The sequence below is a fragment of the Lolium rigidum genome, chromosome 1, assembly GCF_022539505.1.
Source record: "Lolium rigidum isolate FL_2022 chromosome 1, APGP_CSIRO_Lrig_0.1, whole genome shotgun sequence".
NCBI lineage: Eukaryota > Viridiplantae > Streptophyta > Magnoliopsida > Poales > Poaceae > Lolium > Lolium rigidum.
In genome coordinates, this window is record NC_061508.1 from 108659092 (window position 1) to 108684944 (window position 25853).

Genomic DNA, 25853 nt, shown 5'->3' on the forward strand with positions numbered 1-25853 from the left:
GGCCTCTCAACCGGCCGGCCCGGCGTGCCACCCAGCCAACCGGATTGGCAACCCGGCTCGTCCGGCCTACCGCTCGCGTTGGACCGGCCCGTGCGCCGGATCGCCCGGTTGCCGCACAATCTCATCAATACACTTGGATATATGCTATGCTTTTTGGCTTCCCTCTTATTGATGACATGTACACTTACCCCACTGCTATCCTTGCTCTATTTTCTCATTCACAGATAGTTGGAGTGGTGAAGGACGTGGCGCTCCTCCCAAAAGAGGAAGACTCAAGCAGCCATATGGGAAGGCTTCTATGACACTCGCGAGTGTATGAAGAATGGTGCTGTTGTGATGCCCAAGGCCATCAACCCTGACGAGCTTGACTTGCATGAAGCCACAAAGTACCGCTTTGTGGTTGAAACCTTGAAGGGTTTGGGACTATATGATCTTGTGTGCCTAAAGCCCAATGATGAACAAGCAGAAAGCATCTATTGTCCCCTTCTTGTCCGTCAGTTCCATTGCACCGTATTCTTCCATGATGATGAGGATCGCACTATCACTTGGATGACTGGCAAGGAGAAGTACTCATGCACCTACACTCGGCTCTGTGCAGCCATGGGTTGTGGTGGTGACAGTGCTCCAGGGTACAAGATTCATTCTCGGTCTAAGCTTGCTAAGGGTGACATCTCCTTTTGCTATCCTCCGAACCCTACACCCGGGCCTCCCACTATCTCTGGGATGTACTACTCATATCTTGTCCTTGCCAAGAAGTTCCGTGAGAGTCTCATCGCCAAGTCCGGCGACACCAGTGAAGTCGGAACTATCACCTAAATCCGATGTACTATTGCCATCCTGACAGGGTAAGGAAGATTGATGGCTGTGATCTCATTCACTGTGAACTGAAGCGGTCTGTTATGGGTCGCATGACTCCCAACTATGCTCAGTATGTTCAGCGGCTCATCAACTACATTGTACCTGCTCCTCTCAACACACTAGGTGAAAGGGTCATCATGGAACCATTCAGGATTCCCACTCAGGAGGCCACTCGTCCGGACGTTCCCTCCATGATGCCCTCCACTGAGCGCCGTTCCAAGGAACACCATGATCATGATGCTAGCTCCAGCTACTCTCGGCGCCCCAAGCACGGGGCCGCTCGCTTCTTCTCCAAAGATGTGGCAAATGTGCAAGAACACCAATGATGTTGCACATCGAGTCTTGCTTTGAACCGGGAGACAAGGAGGCGACATGAATGAGTTCATGGCCTCACGTAATGCTCCCGTTCCTCCTTCCGGACCCGAGATGGAGCCTCGTGGTTGCACCTCGGTGGGAGATGCCTCTCCTTACCGATGAGATGATCCGGAACTTCGACTTCTCCATGTATGCTCATGGTGGCCTTCCTCCTCGGACTGCTCGTGCTCCTACTCCTGCTGATGATGATGGTGATGAGGATGAAGGTGATGCGGCTGCACGCGATGATGGCGAGAGCTCCTACTCCTCCGGGCATCAGTTCTACTGATGGGTGCGATAGCATCTCTCCTCTTTTCTTCGCCTTTTTGGTGTTCCGATGCCAAAGGGGGAGAAGAGAGTAGAGTCTAGGACCACGGGGTTCTTTGATTGTCACAAGCCATGGGTGTTGCTTTATTTGATTCTTATATGGCTTGTGCTTATTTGCTTTGATTTCTCAAGAACCATTTGCTACTTCGAATAATTCGTGTATGGATGACTATTATGTGTGCTACTCTATGTTAGGATGATTATGTGTGCTATGCTTACATATATCTTGATATGCACATCTCCATACCATGCTTGTTTCCTAAAGATATTGGGGGAGCTTCTCATGTTCCACAAATGGTGCACTTTGCATTCAAACGCAAATTCTCCAAGTGCACACATTATGGGGGAGCTGTCGTAATATCTTATATGGAATCAAGGTTTAGAGCTTATCATAATATCTATATGTGACTCTAGCTCGGTTTGTCATCGTATACCAAAAAGGGGAGATTGTAAGGGTATTTTACCCTTATCCATTATTTTGGTAACAATGACACCGTGCTAGAGTATTTGGCCTAATATGTTTATAAGGATAATCTCATGTATTAGGCAAAGAGGCATAAATGGTGTATCAAAGGAACAAGAAGGCTAAAGGAGACCCCCCACTTCAACAACAATCGAAAAGGGGTCTACAGCAGAAATCCGGTTTGCCGCCCGGTCCAACCGGCCCCCCAACCCGGCCGGTCCCGGCCGTCGCGGCGGTCCGGTCGGCCGGACCGGTCGCCAACCGGGCTCCAAACGAGGACCTAACAGATCCAGTTGCCGACCGGTCAGCCGGCCTACCAACCGGCTGGTCCGGCGTGCAGCCAGGTCAACCGGTCGCCAACCGGGCGTCAACCGAGCACCAACCGAAGGAGCTCCTGGACGACGCAAAGTGGCTCTGGTCCCTAGCCCGGTCCGACCGGCCTCTGCACCGGACAATCCGGTCAGTGGTCCGGTTGACCGGGTTTGTCAGGAGAAAAGATGAGGTGGCAAGTGACCAACGGCCATATTTCGAAGAACACTATAAATAGGTCTTCTCCTACCTCTGAACAGTTAGGCACTACACTACAAGCTGTTCTTGAGCTCTCTCTCTCATACTCCATTGCTAGAAACACCAAAAGCCTCAGATCTCCCTCCTCCTCCACCCAAACTCAAATCCCTCCGGGGAATCGTTAGAGGAGGACCTGATCTACTGTTCTACCAAGCCAAATCTCATTCCACCTTGTATTCATCGAGAAGCTTGCTTCCTTGGGTTCCTTGGAAACTCTAGGTGGGCAAGAGGAGTCCGGAAGCATCCGGCCGTGGATTTGCTCCGGCAAGATTGTGAAGGTTTGGAGGCTACCTCAAAGTCTACCACAAGTGAGTGAGCTATTCCTTCGTGGGATAGGCTCCGGAGAATAGGGTGAGCCTTCGTGGCGTGAGGAATCCTTCGTGGGACCTCCACCCCTCCAAACGTGACGTACCTTCTTGCAAAGGAAGGGAACACGGGAATACATCCTCGTCTCCGCCTGCTATCGGTTATCTCTAGCCGAACTCCTTACTTGTGATTTAACTGCCTGTGAGAGCCTTCGTGCTCGAGTTAGTTGTATCTTCATATAGGTTGCTTCACCTAGTTTACATTATGTAATAACCCAGAACATAGGAACAACGAAGGGTAGATTTAGAAATGGGATGTGCATTTCATCGCAAAACGGGGGAAATTTTCGCGCCTTATTGCAACTAAACCTAAGAGGGATCGAGGTTCTCTCTCATCTTGCACTTAGGATTAGGCAATGTGAGTTAGGGAAATTTCGACATGATCTCTTTTGTATCTTGTTGATTTGGGGAATGAATTTATTTGACAAGTGTTAATACATTGAACAATAAGCATTGAGTTATATAAATAATGAACTTATAATTCAAACACAACTTATAAATTCAAATGACTTTGAATTTCAAATTGAATATTAAATACAATATTTAATTCAGAATTTAAACATTACATAAATCAAAAGCTCGTAAACAAAAACTTGAGCTTTATTGATCATCAACACAGAATACATAGTCTTTACAATATTCTTGATACAAGAATTTATGTACAATAATAAACAGTAATGAAAAAGGAGAATTACAAGATTTTCCTAAACTAAAACCTAGACTAAATGCTTGAAGAATATCTTCTGGTCATATTCAACTTCAAAACCTGCAAAACAAATCACAAGTGCTAGCCAGGATACTAAGTGTTAGAAATTCAGTTTGGACAGTTAGCAAATAACACAAGATTCAGTTTGGACGAGTGCAAACCTGTCACAAGACACATGTGCTTGTCCAAAGCCAAGGACAAGCACAAGATAGGATCGAGCGAGACCAAAGCCGAGCAGCTACGGTGGGCTCAAGTTTCAGCATATGAGAGCACACAGCTCAAGTGTGCTGGGCAGCAACAGCAAGGCAATGCAAGGGATTAGTCACCAAGCAAGCCAGGCTTGTGTGTCAATACAGGGGTAGAAGCAGGGTTCATATAAAAGGGGCACAAACCCTAGAAATCATAACCAGTCGACCAGATAAAGATTCACCAGGTAAGGGTGAAGCAAGAACAAGCTCAGTTCATCCAGTTCTTGAGCAAGAACAGAACCAAAACACACAACCACTTAAGCTACCAGAAATCATGGTGACCTAGAAGATCATCCAAGATCTAGAGGTGAAGAGCTGTGAACAAACCCAAGTCTGCATCAACAAAACATTTCTTTCTAGGAGCTGGAACAAGGTATACCTAGTTCCTGGAAAAGATCCAATGGATCTAATCCATCATATGCATGACATAGTCATGGGGTTGAGCGAGATGCTCAACGAGGTGAATCATCACTTGGTTTTCACCAAGGACCTTTGCTAGTCTAAAAAGCCACCAAAATAGAAACCATCCGGATACGGATCTTGTGCACGAAGCAAGATCCGATGCACGCATAGCACCAGTAGATGAGTTACAATAAATAGCAGCTAATATAGACTACACGAGAAAATCCTAAGTATGCAACCATCAGAAACCCTAGATTTCTTCACAGGCAAGCATATTGGCATTCATAGTTAGTATGATCCCCAAATATGCAAGCAAAGATGAGTAGCCAACAAGATCCAACCAACCATGTGAGCAACCAATCAGTAGCAAGGCTACTGAGGTCACAGCACACTTAGCACCAATTATGAGAAAGCCAAATAGATCACATCACTATCCAGAAATGGATTCGGACTCTAATTGCTTGTAAAAGAATCATGAACAACAAATTCATATACAAGCAAGTCATTTAAATCATCACCGCATAAGCGAGTTCATCGAAATTTAAGTAATACAAGCATGAATTTATCACAGATTCATGCTAAGCATGACAGTAGCATACTGTTAAGCAACACAATTTAATTCATAGCCACTAGAGCAAGTCTAGATAGCTAAGGTGAGCAACAGCACAAGTAAGCAACAACACAGTGATGCTTGAGCATCAGTATCACCAGATAATTGATTCATATAGCCACAGTATTAGCCGATAAACAATCACCTGTCAATCAATTGATCAAATGGAGCAATTATAGCAAGCCAAGTTACACGAGAGGTTAGCCAACAAGCAAGGAATGATCCAATGGATCATTGGCTTGCAGATGGTAGCACCGAAGCATATCACGGACACCACCGGCACACACACAAGTGTCACAGATGCAAACAAGTACACCTAGACAAGCATAGCATGGCATAGTTAGCTCTTGAGCAAGCACAGTAGAGCATGGCAAGTGTAGAGCATGTTAGGAGCAGCAGAGAAGCAAGCACAGCATGTACAGCAAGCAATGCAACACTGGCCAGTACCAGAAATTGGTGATTTGGCCATGAGCTTGCAGCAAAAGAGGAAGCATAGGCGAATTAAGCAACCAAGGTAGAGTTCTGTGTGATCACAGGATCACCAGAAAATAACAGAGCATAAGGAAGAAGAAGCACAGTAGCTTGAGAGGCGCAGGCATGGAGAGGAGAAGGAGATGAAGAGGATTACTTACACGCGCCTGGTGGCAGAGGCTATGGCATGGCGAGGCAGTGCTCGCGCGGCCATAGCAGCTGCAAGGCCAGGGAAGGCGCCGGCGTTACGCCGACGAGCACGAACATCACCACAGCAGCACGGCACGGAGACGACGGCACAGGTACTGCGAGCAGCATCTGCGCCAGGTCGGTCTCGGAGGCGCGCACGTCGACGGCGAGGACGAGGTTCGTCGGAGACCACCAGATCGCCCAAGGCGATTCTCCACAAGATCCAGATGGAGGCGATTCGCCAGGAGAGGGCGAGAAGGGAAAAACTGCGCGGACAGATCAATAGATCTGCTCGCGGCGGTTCAGGATCGGTAGGTGGCTACGGCGGAGGAGCACGGCAATGGCCGGAGGAAGGCGGCGGCCATGGCGGCGACGCCATCGCCACGGGTGACGCAGGAGCCTAGGGTTAGGGACGAAGAGAGTGAGAGGGCCGAGTGAGTGAGTGGGTGGGCCGTTCGGCGCCACCAAGCCACTATGGGGCAAGCCGTAATGGGCTGTCCCATGGGCTTTGAGTGTTGGGCTGGGCCCAATAGGGGCCAGGGGGCATTTTTGTCTTTTAACAATTATTAAAAAGCCCAAAACTTTACCAAATTTTAATAAATCAAATACAACTCTAAAAAATCCATTAAAAATTGGATTAATGAATGAAAAATAAATCTTAACAAAAATAAAATATGAAATGGAATTTATGAAACAAATTCAAAATTATGAATTTTAAGAATTTAAATAATAACTTGAGATTTAAAATTATTATTTCCTTGTATTTAAAATTCAAGGAAAAATCTCAAATAAGTTCAAATACTTAATTTCAAACATTTAAAAATGAAATTCCAATATTCCAAGTCATTTCTTTTGAAAAAAGGGTATTTTCCCAGAAAAATACTATATTCCTTTTTATTCCAAAGACTATAAAGGTAACTTTATAATTTCAATTATTTTGGAATAATTAAGGGAAATACCAAGTAAATAGTTTTACTTTGAATTGTGATACTTTGTTTATACTTTTAAAATCAATTGTAAATTACTGTCAAAGGCATAAATCTTAAAGGCAACTCTAAATTGCTATAACTCAGCGGGGTAAAGGGATTCAACATAAAATAATACATCCATGATTGCATTTTTGGATTTTATAACATTGTCCTTACCGGACGATGATGCTTCTTACAGAACCCGAGGTCCAGGTTCCATCAACTGCATTGAACTGCACTATCTCGCAGTCCACAGGCAAGTTCACCCTTGCTCATGTCAACTTGATTATTTTCTACTACTTTAATGCAAAGCTATATACTTATCATTCCTGCATCGCAAATAAAATGTTATTTTCCAACTATGAATATGACTATGTGGCTGGTAATGGAACCATGGTATGTGTTGATATGGTGGAGGTTCCATTGCAATGGGTTATAACACCCTAGGATTAAATTACCAATGTCGTCCAGTGATTCTAGCGCCGTACAAACCGCGTTGACCATGAGATCTATAATGGCTCGCGGGAAGCCGGTCGTATCTTTTCCCTTACGCACGCCAACGGATTGGTAGAGACGGTGGGGTGCCGGAGGCACCGCCGCAATAGGTTGGGAAATCCTTTTAAATCCCCATCCATTAGTGATGTTAATCTCTACCATCTATGAAGGATTGTCCGGAGTACACCATGAGTAAAGCCGTATTATCGGGGAAGTCTACGGAGGTGTACGGTTGGACAAAAGGGTGGGTTTGCAGTCGCGGAGAAGGCGGTGTGGGCTTGGATCTTTATACCTGGCCTCACACCAAAGGAAGTGTGAACGGGGGCAAGTCCCTACGGATGGCAAAAAGGGTGAGATCTCTTGTGGGAAAAGTAACGCACCTCTGCAGAGTGTATCAAATTGTGGTTGTCACTCCTTGTTCCGGGAAGGAACTGCGAACGCGGCGAGAAAGGAACTCCACGAAGTTCCGGTCAACCCGTGAAGACCGACGGGCATAGTTTTCATAATAAAAGCAACCTTTTGAAGAAATGATTGCGAAACATGCATTGACCGGCGATTTCCCGATCAACGGTCGTAGCTAGTGCATCAAACACCTTTTTATTCTTTTAGAACTTGCTGAGTACCTCTGTACTCACTTTCTTTCGACACCCTTGCTAGACTGTGATCCGGAAGTGGAGGCCATCAACGATGGAGCACCAGAAGGAAGCTACGAACTGGTCTACGAAGAACCTGATCTTACCGATGGAGTGGAAGGCGTGGACTATGGGATAGTCTACGGACCAGATGCCACGGAGGTGGAAGAGTAGTGACATACTCTAGCATCATAGAGCCGAACAACGTAGAACTTACCTAAATAAGTTGTTGAGCTCTCTTTTATATTGTTATGAGTTGTAATCGTACTTAAGTAGTATCTTAGGGTGTTCTCATAGGACCTGTGAGAATACCAACTTGTTAAGACAATGTTTGTAATAAAGTATGGAGTGTTATGACCTGCAATGTTTCTGTTGAACCACTCTGAGGGATATGGCAAATTGTGAAGAAGTCCCTTCACAAAGATCATATCAACGACTTGTATACTACAACATGCAGTGGTATGCTGGGTCACCGCACATTAGGCTCACCTTTATATTCCGCAAAGCCTAATAATGCAAATAAAGAATTAAAATCTGTAGAAACCTATTCACCCCCCCCTCTAGGTTTACCATCTCTATACTTTCAACTACCTCCACTCCGGGATCAGCGAGGATGTGGCCGACATGGTCCTCTCCCGTGACCAGACGGCGCGCCAGCTTTGGCTCTCCCTCTTCGAGCTCTTCTCCGCCAACAAGCCCAGCAAAGCGATCTACCTCGACAATGACTTCCGTCAGCTGGTCCAAGGCGCCTCCTCGATCACCGAGTAGTGTCGCCGGCAGAAGCAGCTCTCTGACGCCCTCGCCGACAATGACTCCCCGATCTCCAACCGCGCGCTCGTGATCAACACTCTGCGCGGGCTCGGGCCTCGGTTCGCCTCGGCCGCCACCGTCATCTCCATGACGGATCCCCTGCCCACCTTCGTTAGGGCACGGAGCATGCTCCTCATGTAGGAGATGCAGCAGGCTAACGCCGCCTCCAACGCGGTCTCCACCGCCCTCGGCGCCCAAACGCGTTCCTCGGCGCCTTCGTGTACTGGCACGGCCTGTCGTGGTGACTCCTCCTCCACTGGCTCGGGCAAGCCTCGGAACGGCGGCGGTTCCACCACCCAATGCCCCGCGACGCCTGCCCCTTCGGGCCCATGGGTGTGTTTTTCGCTGGGTAATGGGCAGTGGCGTGCCCCTGGCATCCTCGGTCCGCGTCCCGCGGCCCCCCAGGCATACCACACCACTGCGGCGCTGCTCTTCCAGTCGGCTCCATCATCGTCCTCTCCAACAACATGGGACAACTCGGCGCTCATCGCAGCGCTAAACAGCCTCGCCCTTCAACAAGGTGGCTGGGTCATGGACTCGGGGGCCTCCTCGCACATGACCAATGATGATGGTAATTTCTCTAGCTCGATACCCATCTCGCCTCCACACTTTGTTATCGTCGGCAACGGCAGTAATATTCCTATTGCATCTTCCGGTCATGTCACTTTTTCCTCTCCCACCGGCCACTCGTTCAAACTCAACAATGTCCTTCAGGTTCCTCGTCTTATTCGTAATTTGCTTTCTATTCGCAAATTTACTCGCGTAATAGCAGAACCCTTATATTAACTTCTTATAATTTTTTTACCAATTGGTTTCATTAATTTTACAAATCACTCAAATTCAACATACGAAACAAAAAAAAAAAGACATTAGACATATCTTTAGTTCATCCAATCAAACAATTCAAACTAAACATGCGTAAGATCGAGTTTTATCCAAAAAAAAACGCAATATAAAACTCTTTTTTTACGTTTATAAATATCTTTACTCATCCGTGGCATTTGACTGAGTTCAACTGACTATCCCATTCACGCCTAAAAAGAGATTAACAGTGATCTGGTAGTCCACAAGGATTGATTAATTGATGGACTTAGCCTTACTAGCTAGGCATCGCCTTTCCTCACGGTTTATAAAGGTGGTCAGCAACGGAAGTGTTTCAGCAGTGATGTAGTACTGCTCTAACCAGTAAACCAGGCATGCTTCCATCACAGCACGGCTCCTCTTTAGGCCGTTTAGTCGCCCACAATTATGTGTTGACTCCATTGACCTGCTTCTAGGCTGCTTAATTGATTGCCAACAGCATCCTCTCTGGTAGTGTTAGGTGCACGTACGCTGCCCCCATTGACCACCAGCCGTGGAAGTCAGGCATGGCCGGCGACCCAAAACGAACGATATATTCTCCTTCGTCACCATGGCTATCTAGCTAACAGATTGCTGCCGGAGAGTTTGTGGAAGCATATTCACCAATCTATCCTCCCACTATCTACTACATCTGTTTTAAAATAAGTGGAATTCATATCTAGATAAAATTGACACTTATTTAGAATCGATTGAGCAGCTAGGTAGCCCCACCTGCTCTCCGGCATTTTGCTCCTTTGCACGTGTCGCTAACGGCCCGTGCAGCCGGCCAGCCAGTACGTCAATCTTGTGTTCTTCCCTACATCCATCTTCTGCTGTACTACTTGTTAATCAAAGAAAACTTTCAGGCATGGAATAGATTAAGATATGGTCTTGCTTTGTTCCATGAGAGACATGAGATGATTTGGTCAGTAGTCGGTATAAGCTCGATGATCTAGGACGGCCATCCGAGTGTTCACACTATCATCATACTTAACCCTAGATACTTACGATATACTACGTCTGCTATTGCCCAAGTTGGAACAATAAAATAAACACTACTGCAAGACCATTGCGTGCTAACAACTCTCTCAGCAAATCGTTAAAGATGATTAATTTAATGGAGCTCTTTGATTAGTTCTGTCATATAGCTTAGAGCAAGTTTAATAGTATAGCCAGTGTTAGCTATAAGCAAAGTGCAATATCATTATAGTCAACCTAAATCCAATATGTATAATAATGAGTTATAAAAATGTACTACTCCCTCCATCTCGATTTAACGTGCCCCGCACGCAGTTTAAGGCAAACTTTGACCATTGATTTGGTCAACGAAATATAAATTTTATGTCTACAAAATCTATATCATTGGATTCGTTTGCAAAAAAAACTTTCCAATGATATAAATTTTATGACATATATTTCATATTTTATTAACCAAAATAATGGTCAAGCAATTTCTTAAATTACGTGTGTGCCTGTGAGACGGAGGGAGTACTTTATCAATGCATGGTCACTTTCAGTCACAAAATGTCTAGGAGCACGTAATAGAGTTGGTTCTTGCATGAGAGTCCAATTTTCTTCTCTCTCCTCCTCATCCTCCTCCAACTAAGAAAAAATATATTATTAATTAATGTAGCCAGCTCACTAGAACTTATTGTATTTGCTTAGATATCTTTAGATTGAATTATGCCGTCTTAGCTTTGATCCCAAAGAGCAAGTGGAAAGTTAAAGGAGTTTTTTTCTTTCTTTTGAAACGGGAATAAATCTTTGCTTCAATCTATCACTCAAGAAGGAGTATAACAATTAAGTAAAATACTCTCTTGCCATTATTTAACTCACCTTTTTCGTAGCGGTGATGACCCAAAGAAGGTTTTCATACTATCAAAGACGATATTGGGAGGGACGTGCTTGTTGTGGAAGACTCTCCCATTGCTCTAGTTTCAAATTTCCCATGTTGTGAGCAAAGCGAGCCGCGCCAAAAAAATTTTTGGTTTAGTGTCGAGTCATTCACCAACTTGAAATGGTGTGTGCCGGCCATTGTTGGAAGTTGAGACTATGAGGCACACACCAATCTTTGCTGAAACCCCAAAGCCACGCCTTGATCGTTGGTCAATGTCGGTGAAAGAAACACCATTGGAGTTGTTACCCTCCTTGGAGGCGTCGTTGTGGGACATCGTCTCCTCTACCTCGCGGGGATGTTTGCTTCTCTGGGTGAAAGTCCTAGCTCCAGGTTTTGGAGCGGGGGATGACGGTGGTTATGGCGATACCTTCTTGGAGGCATCGCCTTGGAGGTCATGCATGTGGTTGCTACAGTTGCTTCTCCCCGCGGGGTTAGTGGATGTCAGGTCAGCGGTGTCGGGTAGTTGGTGTTTGTGTGCCAAGCCGGAGGCCTCGAAAATCAAAGCGGAAACTGCTCTATGGAGTTGGGCAACGGCTACGCATTGCGTGGGTGGAAATCTTGAGTTGTTTGTGAAACGGGGTTATCAACTCGGTCGATGCGCCTCAGAGGGGATGGGTTGGCAGTATGTCGAGGCGGTGGCTTCAGGCATTGTGTGGCAGCCCTAGTCTATGGATGATTTTCATGTGCAACTTGGGCTACTAGTGGCTGAGTTGTGCGGCGTTGCAGCTCGAGGGCGAGCGATGGTATGTGGGGGTGGCGGATCCGGAAGGTGGTCTTGGTGGATCGAGCAGGGCGCGATAGAGCGAGGGAATCCAGGGCAGCGACTATGAGAGTTCTTCAACATTAAGGGTGTTTGATCTTGTATCGTGTGGGCCATGCGGTTACTCTCTGTGTTGGTCGTTGGCATGTCTGAGGTTGCTTTTGGCGCATGATCTTGCATAATGCAGGTCTCTTCACCTCTGCGAGAGCGTCCTAGGTTTGCTCATCCCACAGTAGTCGTGACGTCTTCTCTCCGATGATGATGGGAGACCGGTTAGTTTGGCATAGCGGGTCACTTCTTGTTTTGTGTTTGTGGGGTTGGTGCCTTTGGTGGACCTTGACTGGCCATCGATAAGAATCATCATGGTCATGTCGGTGGTTCTTGAGTGGACTTGGTCCTATGTTGTGAGTGGGTGTGGCTCTATGGTGTTGGCGTATGGTTTTTATCTGGTTCTTTGATAATTTATTAGACACTTTCTTCTTAATTAATGGATAAAGGCAAAACTTTCTTGTTAATATGATTTTCAAGATATTTCATTGTAACATACTGAAAAACCTTTTTGTCACACTTTTGTGTTTGTGCGTTGCAAAGTTGCAAATAAACCGGGAAAGAGCTCTGTCTTGATCTAGATAAAGGTACATTTGCCTCCATGCAAAAGATTAGCCTAAGCTAAATTACATGTCCATAGCACAACAGATCTTAGACCATCTCTAGCAGATACAGGAAATAGGCATGGCCTGCAAATGCTAGCGGTTTTGGTAGGAAATAAGTTAAGATACGACATAGGAGCCCAACCCGCAAACTTTTTTTTGTGGGGAACCCAAAATCCCGTCCCTCGGCCGCTATATAGGCCTTTTTCGATGGGAGAAATGTGGTACCCTGCATCGTATTTCCTGCCCACCACCATCTGTCACGACCTATTCTGGTCACCAAAGTCAAATCGTCGCCGGATTTGAGCTACTGTCATCCCACTCTACCTCCTCCTCCTTGATGGTGTTGACAAACTCCACGCGTGGAGGGTGGATTTTTTCGTCACGTGGACGTGGCGCATCGTCGGCGAGGCGGGCGCTGGAGACCTCGCCCGAGGGGCAGGTGTGCATCTAGGAGAAATCCGCCGGGGAGCTCTATCCCGGTGCAACTCCAACTCGCCCGCGTGGGCGGGTATCATCCCCGGGCGCCAACGACCACGTGGTGGGGCCTTCGTGGGTGAAGCAGCCTGTGGCGCGTAGTCCACCGCCGATGCCTCCAATCGCCCTCCCGGAACCTGACTCGGATAGATCCAAGGGTGAGGACAAAGATGAAGCTGCGCGAAGCGCCACCACCGTGAAATGGCCCACCGGAACTCGCTCGGCACCGTTGACACTGACATGTGGGACCGTGCGAAACGCAGCCACGTTGCCACCGAGGAGGAGGAGCAAAACATGGCCAAGGCCCGAAGGTCCTCCATCCGGTCGGAGATGGCGAGGTGGGGCTTCATCATCGTCGACAATTCCTCCGACTCCGCGTCAAGTTCCGGCGTCGCCATGGTCGCCCCCAAGCCCCGGTGAAGTACCTAGGCTAACTAAGATTTAGGTTTCGAAAGGCCATGGCCGATCTTTATTAAGATAAGGGGCCTAAGATTTAGGTTTAGGAACTAGTTTAGAGTTGCTCTTTTGCATGTGCCGTATCAACTATGTATATCATGCCCAACCTAAACATAAAAATCATTTTGAATCCCATTTGCACCCGGATTCAGCTTCTTTCGAACTAGCAAATGCACTTTCAGAGCCAACAACGGATCGGCTTGGCCCATTCCCCATCTGGGGAAGAAAGAGTACCTAGATCTGCATCTACTAAGTATGCCCTGAAATTCATGTTATGATCCGGTCTTTCCCAAAGCTAGGGCTTCTGCTCCAACTCTTTCAGATCCGACCGATTATGCCCAACCTATGAACAACTTTTAAACGTCTAGCACAAACTTGTAGTTTCCTCGATTTGCAGTTCTTGTTTCGCATATCTATTCTGCCGTAATGTTTTTCGAATGGAAAAAACATCTGTAAACACGTTTTACGGTTTGACCGTCTACGGCTATGTGGTAGACATGCTATCAGCACCTGAGCGTGGACGACGCCCGAGTGAGCCGCAAGAGCTGATTAGGACCACGTGTACAAAGCAGCCGATTAACTTTTGATGGGGCCGTAGCTAAGAGTGCGACTGGCTACGTACTTAAAGAATTGCAGGTAGCGTTAGGTGCTAATCTGACGCACCATGCATCTCCACGGCCGGCCTCCATGATTCAGAGGGGACATCAGCACATGATGCGGCCAGACATGATTCAACGACGCTTTATTTTTATTATCTACCCATGATTGCATATAAATATATTCCTTTTGAGGGCACCAGGAACAGATATACCGTGTCTTCGTTGGAAAGATTATAGTAAGATTTTGCTGTCACCATGTTACTCGTTTCCCGCTCAACAACTGATCACTCTGAAGTCTGAACTAGTGAAGTGAGTGGGAGGGCACTTCACTTCCAAGCTCCAAAGTTCTCATTGCCTAAAAAGTCACAATTAATGATCAAATAATTTTGACACAAAACATGGTAGAAAAATACTTTCTTTGTCTTAGGAAACTTGCCAGAGATTTATTCAATTTTAGATATATCTAGATGCATTTAAAATTGGACAAAATTTAGATAACTTTTATTTTTTTCGATAAAGGGAATATATTAATATCAGAAGATACCAATTACACCCAGCCTCTGCAACAACGCAACGTTCTAATAATATTACGGATGCACACAGCCAAAAAAGAGAAAAAGAAAACTAAGAAATAAAAGTCCAGCTACAGTATCGCGAGCCCTAGCAACGATAATACATCCACCACCGAGACAACACCCGAAATTCGGACTCTTCAAAAGCAACGCCTCCAAGAAGGGAACAGTGCACCAGCGCTGTCGTCGCCCGATCAAAGATCTTAGTTTTTCACCCTGAAGATGGTCTCCGCTCTCAAAACAATGTCTTCAACAAGAACATTGCCAGGCACAACTAGTTAAGGCCAGACCTTGGGTTTTCACCCTGAAAGGTAAGATCCCGAACTTCACATGTGTTGCCGCCCCACTTTCATACCACTGTTGCGAAGTCCGGAACATCAAGCAAGCCCCTCAACAACACAAAAACTTGAACCTCAATTAGCTAGCCCTCCAAATCTAGCCTTCATGATATTTTCTTGTTCTGACTTCACCATGGATAAGCTGTCACTTTTGTCAACACACGCAACACCCTCCAAAACCAAATGGTCGAAATAAAAGCATGGGCGCGCACGATCGAATACCACCGATCCAGACAAACTCCGGGCAATAGAAGCACTCGTTACATTCGCCGGCGGCGCCTTCCGGAACTCAACTCTCCGGCCAGATCATGAAGGGCAGGCCTCCGGCAGGTCTTCATCTTCGCCCAAGAGAGACCCTAGGACTGCCGACTTTATTCAGGCCGAGCCCCCACGCAACGGCCATCCCGGCCGCCCTACACACCGAAACGGTAGCGAAGGCGACCCTGGCCACCAAGCCCGCACGAGGACGAGTGGTGCTGCGGCGGAGAAGACGACCAGAGCAGGCAGAGTCGGCCATGGCCAGAGGGCATCAGCCGGAGTCCATCGGCCCAAGGGCCTAGACCTCCTCCATCCGCCGCCGCGCACCGCCGCCTAAGATCGCCCCTCCATCGCTGCAAACTGCCTTTATTGGATGAAGGACTAGTACTTATGAGAATCCAGTTTAGGATACGAAACAAAACCTTGTGGTATTCAATGGCAGAAGAGGGAGGCCTGCCGGCCACATGCATGTATTTGTACTCTTCTACACCCCCAAGTGATTATGCCCTTGGCGGCTTTCGGCCGCCGGAGCCCACAGACAGCGACATGCGCACGTTGAGCCTCACACTCTGTGCCGAAGTGCATCATAGTTTTGTCAGGCTGACAGGTGGGCCCGACGTCAATGCTGTCGGTACCACGTGCAAGGTATGGCGATTCTGAATATTTTATGTAAAATAATGCACCTTCTCATTTTACAATATTGGACCAGAAAAATGACTGTTTTGTTGAGATAGATGTTGAAGGGACAGATTAATTACACGGAGGAATAACCAGCTCCACTGTGGTATGTCATATTCACGTCCAATTTTGGCATATAATTTTCTATGAAGAATATTTTCTTCATTTCATGAATGTTGTCTGATATTCATCAAAATTTGAATGTATTAGTTGCTATTTATTAACTAGATAAATTTAAATTTTAACAAATCACAGATAACCTTCATAGAACAGAGGGAGTATTAGACATACAATTCAAGCATATATAGAAGTGAAAAGGTAAAATGTTGTTAGATGGACAGTACAAATACTTGAAAGGTTATTTCGGGATACTTGGAAACTATCTTGTATATTGAAAATGGTAACTATGAAAGGTTTGCAACTCAGAGATTTTACATGATTTTCACATGAAACAATTTATCTCTCACACGAAATAATACTTTCTTTGGTTTGAAATATTTATCATAGGTTCAACAGCTTGTGACAAGTATTTATTAGAGCCAAAGAAAGTATTATTGGCTTAGCCTTATTTTTTAAAAGAAAATAAACATGTACCGAATAGTATTTTTTTAGATATTCCACACAAGAGTTTTTGTTTAGTTTTCTTGAACAAGCACGGCAGGTAGGGAATAAAGACTTTGCAAGTTGCACAGTTAATTACTCCCTAGAAATGCATGAAACAAACGGTACTGCGCTTGGGTGGAAGAGGCCAAGCAGGGGTGCCGAAGCTTGAAAGCGAGCTCTAGGTAGGATAGGAGAGGACCCAACGAAGAAGAAGAACAAAAGCCGGGAGAGGTCCAAGATTCCCACTGGACCTTGGTTCCCTTCTCTTTCTCTTGGCTCATTGGAGAAGGTCCTGGCACATCTGGGTTCGTGGCGGCTGGTGCAGAAAGGTGGGGTTTTGGGGACTCTCGCATCAATCATTTGGTTTTGTTTTCTTGGGTGCTTGGATTTTCTGCCTTGCCATTGGCTTATGGGCCAAAAATGCCAAGGTTGTTCACTGCTCTTCCTTTTTTGTTTCGGTTTGTTGGTTCGTGGTTCATGGTTTTTCTTGTTCATCTTTAGTTCTTCAGATGTTTCGATTGCCGTGCCAGAAGCTGTGCGAATGCTGAATTTTTTCTTCTCCCCTTTGTAGTATCATCAGGTGGTGTGTCCGTGGCCCAAGGCTATTGATTGGTGGCCACACCCTTCGATTACGATTTACGAACTCTGTGCGGCTGCAGCACTTGGAGATCTCCGCCGCTAAATCCCAGCGATTGCCACGGTTTTTGTTTTGTCCAAGGCAACCTTCCTATAAATCAAAGAAAAGGGGGCTTGGATTTTTGCGATAAAAAATCTCAAGAACGCGGTGTTACAAATTGGGGGATTTCTCCAGTCCCGTCTAGTTGATTCTTGGTCTTGGACATGGAGAGGCAAGTCAGTTTCCGTCTGGGCGCGCTGGAGAAGCTGAAGAGCTTCCGGGGGATGGACAATTTCCGAGGGAAGAGCAAGGACAGCCCCGGCAAGCGCGGGGATACGGCGCTCCACCTCGCCGCGAGGGCCGGCAGCATCCCCCATGTCCAGAAGATCCTCGCCGAGTTTGACCGGGAGCTGGTCGGGGAACTGGCGGCGCGGCCGAACCTGGACGGGGAGACGGCGCTGTACGTGGCCGCCGAGAGGGGGCACACCGAGGTGGTGCGCGAGATCCTCAAGGTCTCCGATGTGCAGACGGCGGGGATCAAGGCCAGCAACAGCTTCGATGCTTTCCATATCGCGGCGAAGCAGGGCCATCTGGGTAAGCTGTTTCTCCTTCTCACTGTTATATTGTTCTGAAATTCATTTCAATCCAAGTCCATGAAATGATTCTTAGAGTTTTCTGTGATTGGAATTAAGTGAGTAAATTTTGTCGGGTAGAAAAAAATGTCTGTTCTTATCTGATTGAGTTAGTCACATACTAGTGCTCATTGCAACAACAATGATTTTTGTTCATGTTATTCTCATCTGGAGCAAGTGCTACCATCAGTTATTGAGGCTATCCTTTTCTCATTATGGCTGAAAAGAATGCGTGCCTGGTGTACCTGGTTTGATTTAGACTCTAATCTTGACTATTTCATGTGGAGTAGATGTCAACTGACAAATTGGGTTTTTTATTAGCAGTAGCAGTCATGATTGTCGAATGGTTTGGAAATTCTAGGTTATTCTGAAAGAAGTTATGTTGTGATGCATATAAAACAGTTGTAGCTCGGTCGTGCACACTTGATATTATACAACCATTAGTTAGGTCTTACCTCACTCTGGTTTATTCTACTGATCTGTTGTGGAGATTGAACTACAGTCATAAGCCATAGCTGACTATCTGTAATGACTTGCATGATATATGATTCAAGGTAAATTTATGGCTTATTCTCTTCCTCCATTTCTTGATTTTGCAGATGTTTTGAAGGAGCTGTTGCAGGCCTTTCCTGCCCTAGCTATGACTACAAATTCTGTAAACGCTACAGCTTTGGAAACTGCTGCCATTCAGGGTCACATTGATATTGTCAACCTCCTACTGGAAACTGATGCCAGCCTTGCCAAAATTGCGAGAAATAATGGGAAAACAGTTTTGCATTCAGCAGCAAGGATGGGCCATGTGGAAGTTGTAAGATCATTGCTGAATAAGGATCCAGGGATTGGTTTAAGAACAGACAAGAAGGGGCAAACAGCACTGCATATGGCGTCGAAAGGAACAAATGCTGAAATTGTGGTCGAATTGTTGAAGCCTGATGTCTCAGTTAGCCATCTAGAAGACAACAAGGGGAACAGGCCACTGCATGTTGCAGCTCGGAAGGGCAATATCATTGTAAGTATTGTGAATTATTTTCCACAGTACCATTTTTCATCTATATTGTTGTTTGTTCATTTGCTATTCTGTCCTGTTACGTACTGAACAGTTCAGCAATTATTTTCCACAGTACCATTTTCAGCTATATTGTTGTTTATTCATTTGCCATTTTTCAGCAATTATTTTGGTAGATAATTTGAGCATACAGCTCAGCAGTTATTTTGCTTTAAAATGTTCTCTGCTTACACTTGCAAATAAAGTAGACTTTAGAACAACAACTGTGTCGACCTGTTAAAACATGAAGCAACTTTGCTTTGCACGCAAAGTAAAATAAATTTACTGGCTCTGAAGAATAGTTTGTACCTGATCTTGTTCAAGACTTTCCAGTTCCTAGGTTTTAGTCTTTTTGCATCTTGGCTGATATATCTGTAATTCCTTGCAGATAGTGCAGACTCTACTATCAGTTGAGGGGATTGATGTCAATGCAGTTAATAGATCTGGAGAGACTGCTCTTGCCATTGCTGAGAAGGAGAACAATGAAGAACTTGTTAACATCTTGAGGGATGCCGGTGGAGTAACCACAAATGAGCGAGTGCATCCAGCAAATCCAGCAAAGCAACTTAAGCAAACCGTGAGCGATATTCGACATGACGTCCAGTCCCAGATCAAGCAAACACGTCAGACCAAGATGCAAGTCCAGAAGATCAAGAGCAGGCTCGAGAAGCTCCACATCGGCGGGCTAAACAACGCCATCAATTCCAACACCGTCGTCGCCGTTCTTATCGCCACCGTCGCCTTCGCTGCCATATTCACTGTTCCTGGCAACTTCGTAGAGGATATGAGCCAAGCGCCCCCGGACATGACCCTGGGGCAGGCGTACGCGGCTAGCAACCCTGCCTTCCTAATGTTCCTGGTGTTCGACTCCCTGGCCCTCTTCATCTCTCTGGCTGTCGTGGTTGTCCAGACCTCCCTCATCGTCGTTGAGCAGAAAGCCAAGAAGAGGATGGTGTTTGTGATGAACAAGCTAATGTGGCTCGCGTGCCTCTTTATCTCTGCAGCCTTCGTCGCTCTGACCTACGTGGTAGTCGGCCGCGGCGACTGGTGGCTGGCCTGGTGCACGATGGCGATCGGCGCAGTGATCATGCTGACCACCCTCGGGTCCATGTGCTATTGCATCGTCGCACACAGGATGGAGGAGAAGAGCATGAGGAAGATCAGGAAGGCGTCTGGGAGCCAGTCCCGCTCATGGTCCATGCCGGTCGACTCAGACATGGACCCAGAGGCGATGATGAACACCGAGTACAAGAAGATGTATGCGCTGTAAAGATGAGTCTAACAACCGCATCAACAAGAGGATATGTACATAATTAAGCGCTGTTTTGCTCGAGGCTGTTCGATCGAATGATCAGTAACATTCAGTGGGGATTTGCATGAACTGAATGAAGCATATATGGTGCCTATATTTAGCTGAAGGTACTTTTGCTGCCAAAACAAAATCCCACAGTTGTGCTTGTATTGTGCTGGCCTGTAGGCTTGATTCTCAGCTGAAAGTTAGACATCTTTCAAGTGGCCTTTTGTAAGCGTAATTTTGCATGAGTACCTGCAGGTGAAAGTCAGCTAAAAAGAATGTTTTTCTCCTGAACCTGAAACGAACAGTAAGGGTACAGCCTACAGGTGAAAGTGTGCTAAAAAGAATTCTCTCACTGTTATGTTCCTCGTCCTGCCTAGATATCATCCAAGGTGGCGTTTTACCTAGCACCACCACCCCAAAAAAGAAGGCCTTCTGTAATTCTGGCGACGTGATCTTAATTCTTTTGCGACAATTTGCTTCGTTCATAGTCCAATTTGCTTCGTTCATAGTCCCCACTGCAGAAGCTGGTCAAGGAAGAATGTGGTGAGGGCGGAGTTTGACATTTTCCACCATATATTTATACCAAAGCCCACTTGTCTTTGTAACATTTGCATTTAGCGCATATTCAATAATAAACAACGATTCCTCGAATGAGATCCGGTGTTATCTGAACAATTCAGAGTGTATTGTGAATTGTAATGGTGTTCGACATTTGGGAAGATTATGGATCAAGGGAGCCTAAAGTCAACGTCCATAACTCTATTGTTATCAATAACTCTACTGCTATTTCATTTAAAGGTATAAAATATAAATTATGTTATCAAAGTATATTGTTATTTGCATATGCATCTCGTTGTTTATTTTCAAGAAAATAGTATCTTACGAACTAGTACAACTATCCAACTGAACTGGATACCTTACTGCTTTGAAGAAGAGTAATACCATGAGATGTTCCTAAAGGTATACAACTATCCGTCTTCATCGACTCTGTGCATGAGATGTTCAATTCTTTTCCATTCATCACATTACATTGTTATTGAGCCTACATCTAGGGTTCTCAAGCAAAAGTGGCACATATTGGAAGTTAGGCCAGATTTTTCTCGCCTCACACATAAGCATGTCATCATTGCTTGTGTGACAGAGAGTTTGGTAAATGTGATACAAATGGGGATTATCTACCTCTAGTGGAAAGACTTGATGACATACTCGAATGACATATTCCACCCATCTGTTGATTTTGGTGGTAATGATCTATGATTTAGGGGGCTAATAGTTATACATTGATGGTTATAGGATTATAGCTTGAGTGTGTCAACAAATGTTGGTTCAGTGCAATGGTTATAGCTTGAGTGTGTCAACAAATGTTGGTTCGCTACAATGGTTATAGCTTGATGGTTGGTGGCCCCACACAAAAGATTACCGTCAAGGTGACGTCCGCAAATCTTATGGTTTCTTTTTGCCTTTTCTTGTGTTGCATGGAAGCCATATTATTAAGAGGTATTCGATGTTTGTGAGAATGTGAATCAATTTTGAAATTATGTGAGCACTCATAAAGGCCGAAGGTAGAACTCTAGGATCGATGGCTAGTTATTTATAGTGGTTGCCCGGTTTCACGCCCCGGACTCTAGAGCTGATCCACGCAAAGCTATGAGTTGGTGATTTAAATCCCCCAAAAAGCAAGGGATATTACGATACTCCCGGAAGGAAACTCATTTTTGGATCGGTGTCACCCCCATTAGTGACCTAAAAAAAAGCTTGATTAGTCTCCATCCCTCCATTAAAGTTTTATCTAAGTGAGGGAAAATAAAGAGGAAACCAAGATCCGTGATTTTGCCAAGCCAAAAGTTGGTTCCTCCTCTGAGCTTGCTTCTTGCTTGTTACTCTTAGATTTGTGTGGAACCTTAGACATTTATAATTGCGTTGTGAGCTTCCAAGCTTGTTGATTATCTAAAGGAGTCTGTAAAGGTCCGTAGATTGCCTCGAGATCTACCATAATGGAGGGGCTCATACTTGGTTTGGTGAGCTCATGGAGAAGAAGATTAGATATGAGGGATTGTTGTGGGATAATTTAGCTTCAACCTCTCCAAATGAGATTGGTCAGAGTCCACCCAAGGGCTTGAACTTTCGGATACATCGTTGTGTGTTTGTCTCCTTTCAGATTTTGTTCCTTCTATCCTCTCTGCAATTTGTGATTAGAATGTATCTTGCATGCTATTGTAATCTTTCCATATGCTTGTTCTTCTTGTTACATTTTATAAATCCATGTTTTTCATTTGCAACTATTCCATAGAATCAATAAATTGATTAGAATTTGTAGTCGCCTATTCACCGTCGCCTCTAGTCGGCATCTTTGATCCTTAATTAGTTTAGACCTAAGTGAAAGGGCATTCTCCCTCCCTAAGTGTTTTGGTCTTGATGACAACACAATTAGTGGAGTAGCTTAATAGGTACTTTTGAATGATGGCACAAGACAATTCGTTGCCCCTCAAAAACTTTAAGGAGCAGACGGAGTTTCTGACGTTTTCTCTATTGAGTCCAAGAAAAACTCATACTATCAAGTGGGGGTCCACTAAGGATGGTATGTTGTGGAATCAAGTACGCATGCACTAACATAAATGTACCCCAAATCCCTCCGAAAACATGGTCAAGAGTCATTCTCTTTCTAACTTGATCACACATGTTTTGGTTCGTCGGTAGTACCAGTGTTGCCAGAAGTAGTATTGCTCCCTTCATAGGAGCGGCCATACCGTTGTCCATGAAATGGTATGTGGGCGCCAGAACAAGATCTGCGGTACTACCGTTACTTCTCTAGGAGAACGTACCGCTTGTCGTACCGCTCCACTAACGCTTCGAGGTTGTTGTACCGCTCAGAACACCCTATGGTACTATACCAGAAGTGGTACGGTAGTACCTCCTATAGTTCTCTCGGTAATTGTAAGTGGTACTACCGCTACCAGGCTGGTAGGGCTTCTCTATTTGTTTCTGTATTTGAAAGGATACGAATGTTCCCTAGAGGGGGGTGGGGGATGATTAGTGGTTTAAAACTTTTACGAGATGGGATTAACAAATGCGAAATAAGACCATAATTTGCCATGCACAAAACCTATATAACCTAGGGTTTAATATGTGCACCAACAACTTATGCTAAGCAAGACAAACAACTAAGTGATAGCAAGATATATAGCTTCAAGCATGAATGATATCACAAAGTAAATTACATAAGTAAAAAAAGCTCGGTTATAGGAATAACTGAGGGAACGCGGAGATGGCGATGCATTCTGAAGTTCACTTCCCAAAGGAAGCTAGTCTCTGTTGGACCAGTGTAGAAGAACAATGCTCTTCTCAATGACACAATGGATCATTATAATCTCCTCGTGCTCTTGCATAATGCAAGATGCAACGATCCAATAGGGGACCCTTGAGGGTGGTCGCCGACCATGTACAAGCTTGGAAAAATCTCCACAACTTAATTGGAGGCTCCCAAGTAATCACCACCAAGTTACAACACCACAACAGGCCACCAAGCAGTCTAGGGTCCAAGGACCCAAGAGGAACAAGCTCCGGGTACAAGCACCAAAGTAATCAACTCACTAACTTTAACTTCCACATACCACCATGGAGAACTCAAACCGATGCACCAAATGCAATGGCAAGTACGTCACTTCCAAATTCCAGCAAAGCTACAAAAGATATTGGGGAAATGAGAGAGAGAAAGAACACAATAGGAGAACACCAAATTTCTCCAAGAACTACATCTAATGGATTACCTCACAAAGAGGGGATTTTTATTGGTAGGATTGTAGATATAAATATCCTCTCTCTTTTCCACAAATAAGATCAAAAATAATGGGAGGGAGAGTGAGGTAGCAAGCTCCAAGAGCTCAACAATGGGGGCAAGAATGAGTTGTGCAAGATTGGGTACTTTGGGGAAGAAACCCCTTAAATAGGTAACCCAAGAATCCAACCGTTATATAAAGAAAATGTAGGGCCATAAGTTCCGGCCATGCAAAAGCTATCCAATAGCTACCTCGAGTGGAAGATCTAGGCGGAAGTAGGGCATAACTTCCGGCCTACTTCCAGCCTGCCTGACAGAAAATGTAAAATGCTTGCAATAGCCTTTCCAGAAGAGAAACTTGATTTCCGGAGGTAGCACCGGAAGTAGGGCGGAACTTCTGGCCCACTAGAGCAAAATTTCTGGTCCAAAATTCCTTTCACGAGAACTGCAATATCTTGAGTAAGGAAGCTGATACGTCTCAAACGTATCTATAATTTCTTATGTTCCATGCTACTTTATTGATGATACTCACATGTTTTATACACATTATATGTCATATTTATGCGTTTTCCGGAACTAACCTATTGACGAGATGCCGAAGGGCCAGTTGTTGTTTTCTGCTGTTTTTGGTTCCAGAAATCCTAGTAAGGAAATATTCTCGGAATCGGACGAAATCAACGCCCAGCATCCTATTTTTCCACGAAGCTTCCAGAACACCCGAGAGTCGCCAGAGGGGGGCCACAGGCCCACCAGATGATAGGCTGGCGCGGCCCAGGCCTTGGCCGCGCTGCCCTACTGTGACACCGCCTCGTCGACCCTCCGACTCCGCCTCTTCGCCTATATAAAGGTCCCTGACCTAAAACATCGATACGAAAAAGCCACGGTACGAGAAACCTTCCAGAGCCGCCACCATCGCGAAGCCAAGATTTGGGGGACAGGAGTCTCTGTTCCGGCACGCCGCCGGGACGGGGAAGTGCCCCCGGAAGGCTCCTCCATCGACACCACCGCCATCTTCATCAACGCTGCTTGTCTCCCATGAGGAGGGAGTAGTTCTCCATCGAGGCTCGGGGATGTACCGGTAGCTATGTGGTTAATCTCTCTCCTATGTACTTCAATACAATAATCTCATGAGCTGCCTTACATGATTGAGATTCATATGATGATGCTTGTAATCTAGATGTCATTATGCTAGTCAAGTGGGTTTTACTTATGTGATCTCCGGAGACTCCTTGTCCCACGTGTGTAAAGGTGACAGTGTGTGCACCGTGTGGGTCTCTTAGGCTATATTTCACAGAATACTTATTCACTGTTATGAATGGCATAGTGAAGTGCTTATTTATATCCCTTTATGATTGCAATGTGTTTTGTATCACAATTTATCTGTGTGCTACTCTAGTGATGTTATTAAAGTAGTTTATTCCTCCTACACGGTGTAATGGTGACAGTGTGTGCATCGTGTAGTACTTGGCGTAGGCTATGATTGTGATCTCTTGTAGATTATGAAGTTAACTATTGCTATGATGGTATTGATGTGATCTATGCCTCCTTTCGTACTGTGAAGGTGACAGTGTGCATGCTATGTTAGTACTTGGTTTAGTTGTGTTGATCTGTCGTGCACTCTAAGGTTATTTAAATATGAACATCGAATATTGTTGAGCTTGTTAACTCCGGCATTGAGGGTTCGTGTAATCCTACACGGTTAGTGGTGTTCATCATCCAACAAGAGAGTGTAGAGTCTAGCATCTATTTATTTATTCCGTTATGTGATCAAAGTTGAGAGTGTCCACTAGTGAAAGTATGATCCCTAGGCCTTGTTCCTAAATATCGCTATCGCTGCTTGTTTACTATTTTACTTGCATCTCTCATCGTCCGCAATATTACCACCATCAACCACA

The 25853-nt window shown here is 45.4% G+C and overlaps 1 protein-coding gene across 1 annotated transcript; it reads left to right on the forward strand.

Moving 5' to 3' along the window:
- The first annotated feature begins 17305 nt into the window (after nt 1–17305).
- On the forward strand, nt 17306–20412 carry LOC124648926 (ankyrin repeat-containing protein At5g02620-like). The gene is made up of 3 exons (XM_047188637.1): nt 17306–17803; nt 18441–18850; nt 19275–20412. The coding sequence occupies exons 1-3, from the start codon at nt 17434–17436 to the stop codon at nt 20154–20156; spliced, it is 1662 nt and encodes a 553-aa protein (XP_047044593.1). The 5' UTR covers nt 17306–17433; the 3' UTR covers nt 20157–20412.
- The last annotated feature ends 5441 nt before the right edge of the window (nt 20413–25853 follow it).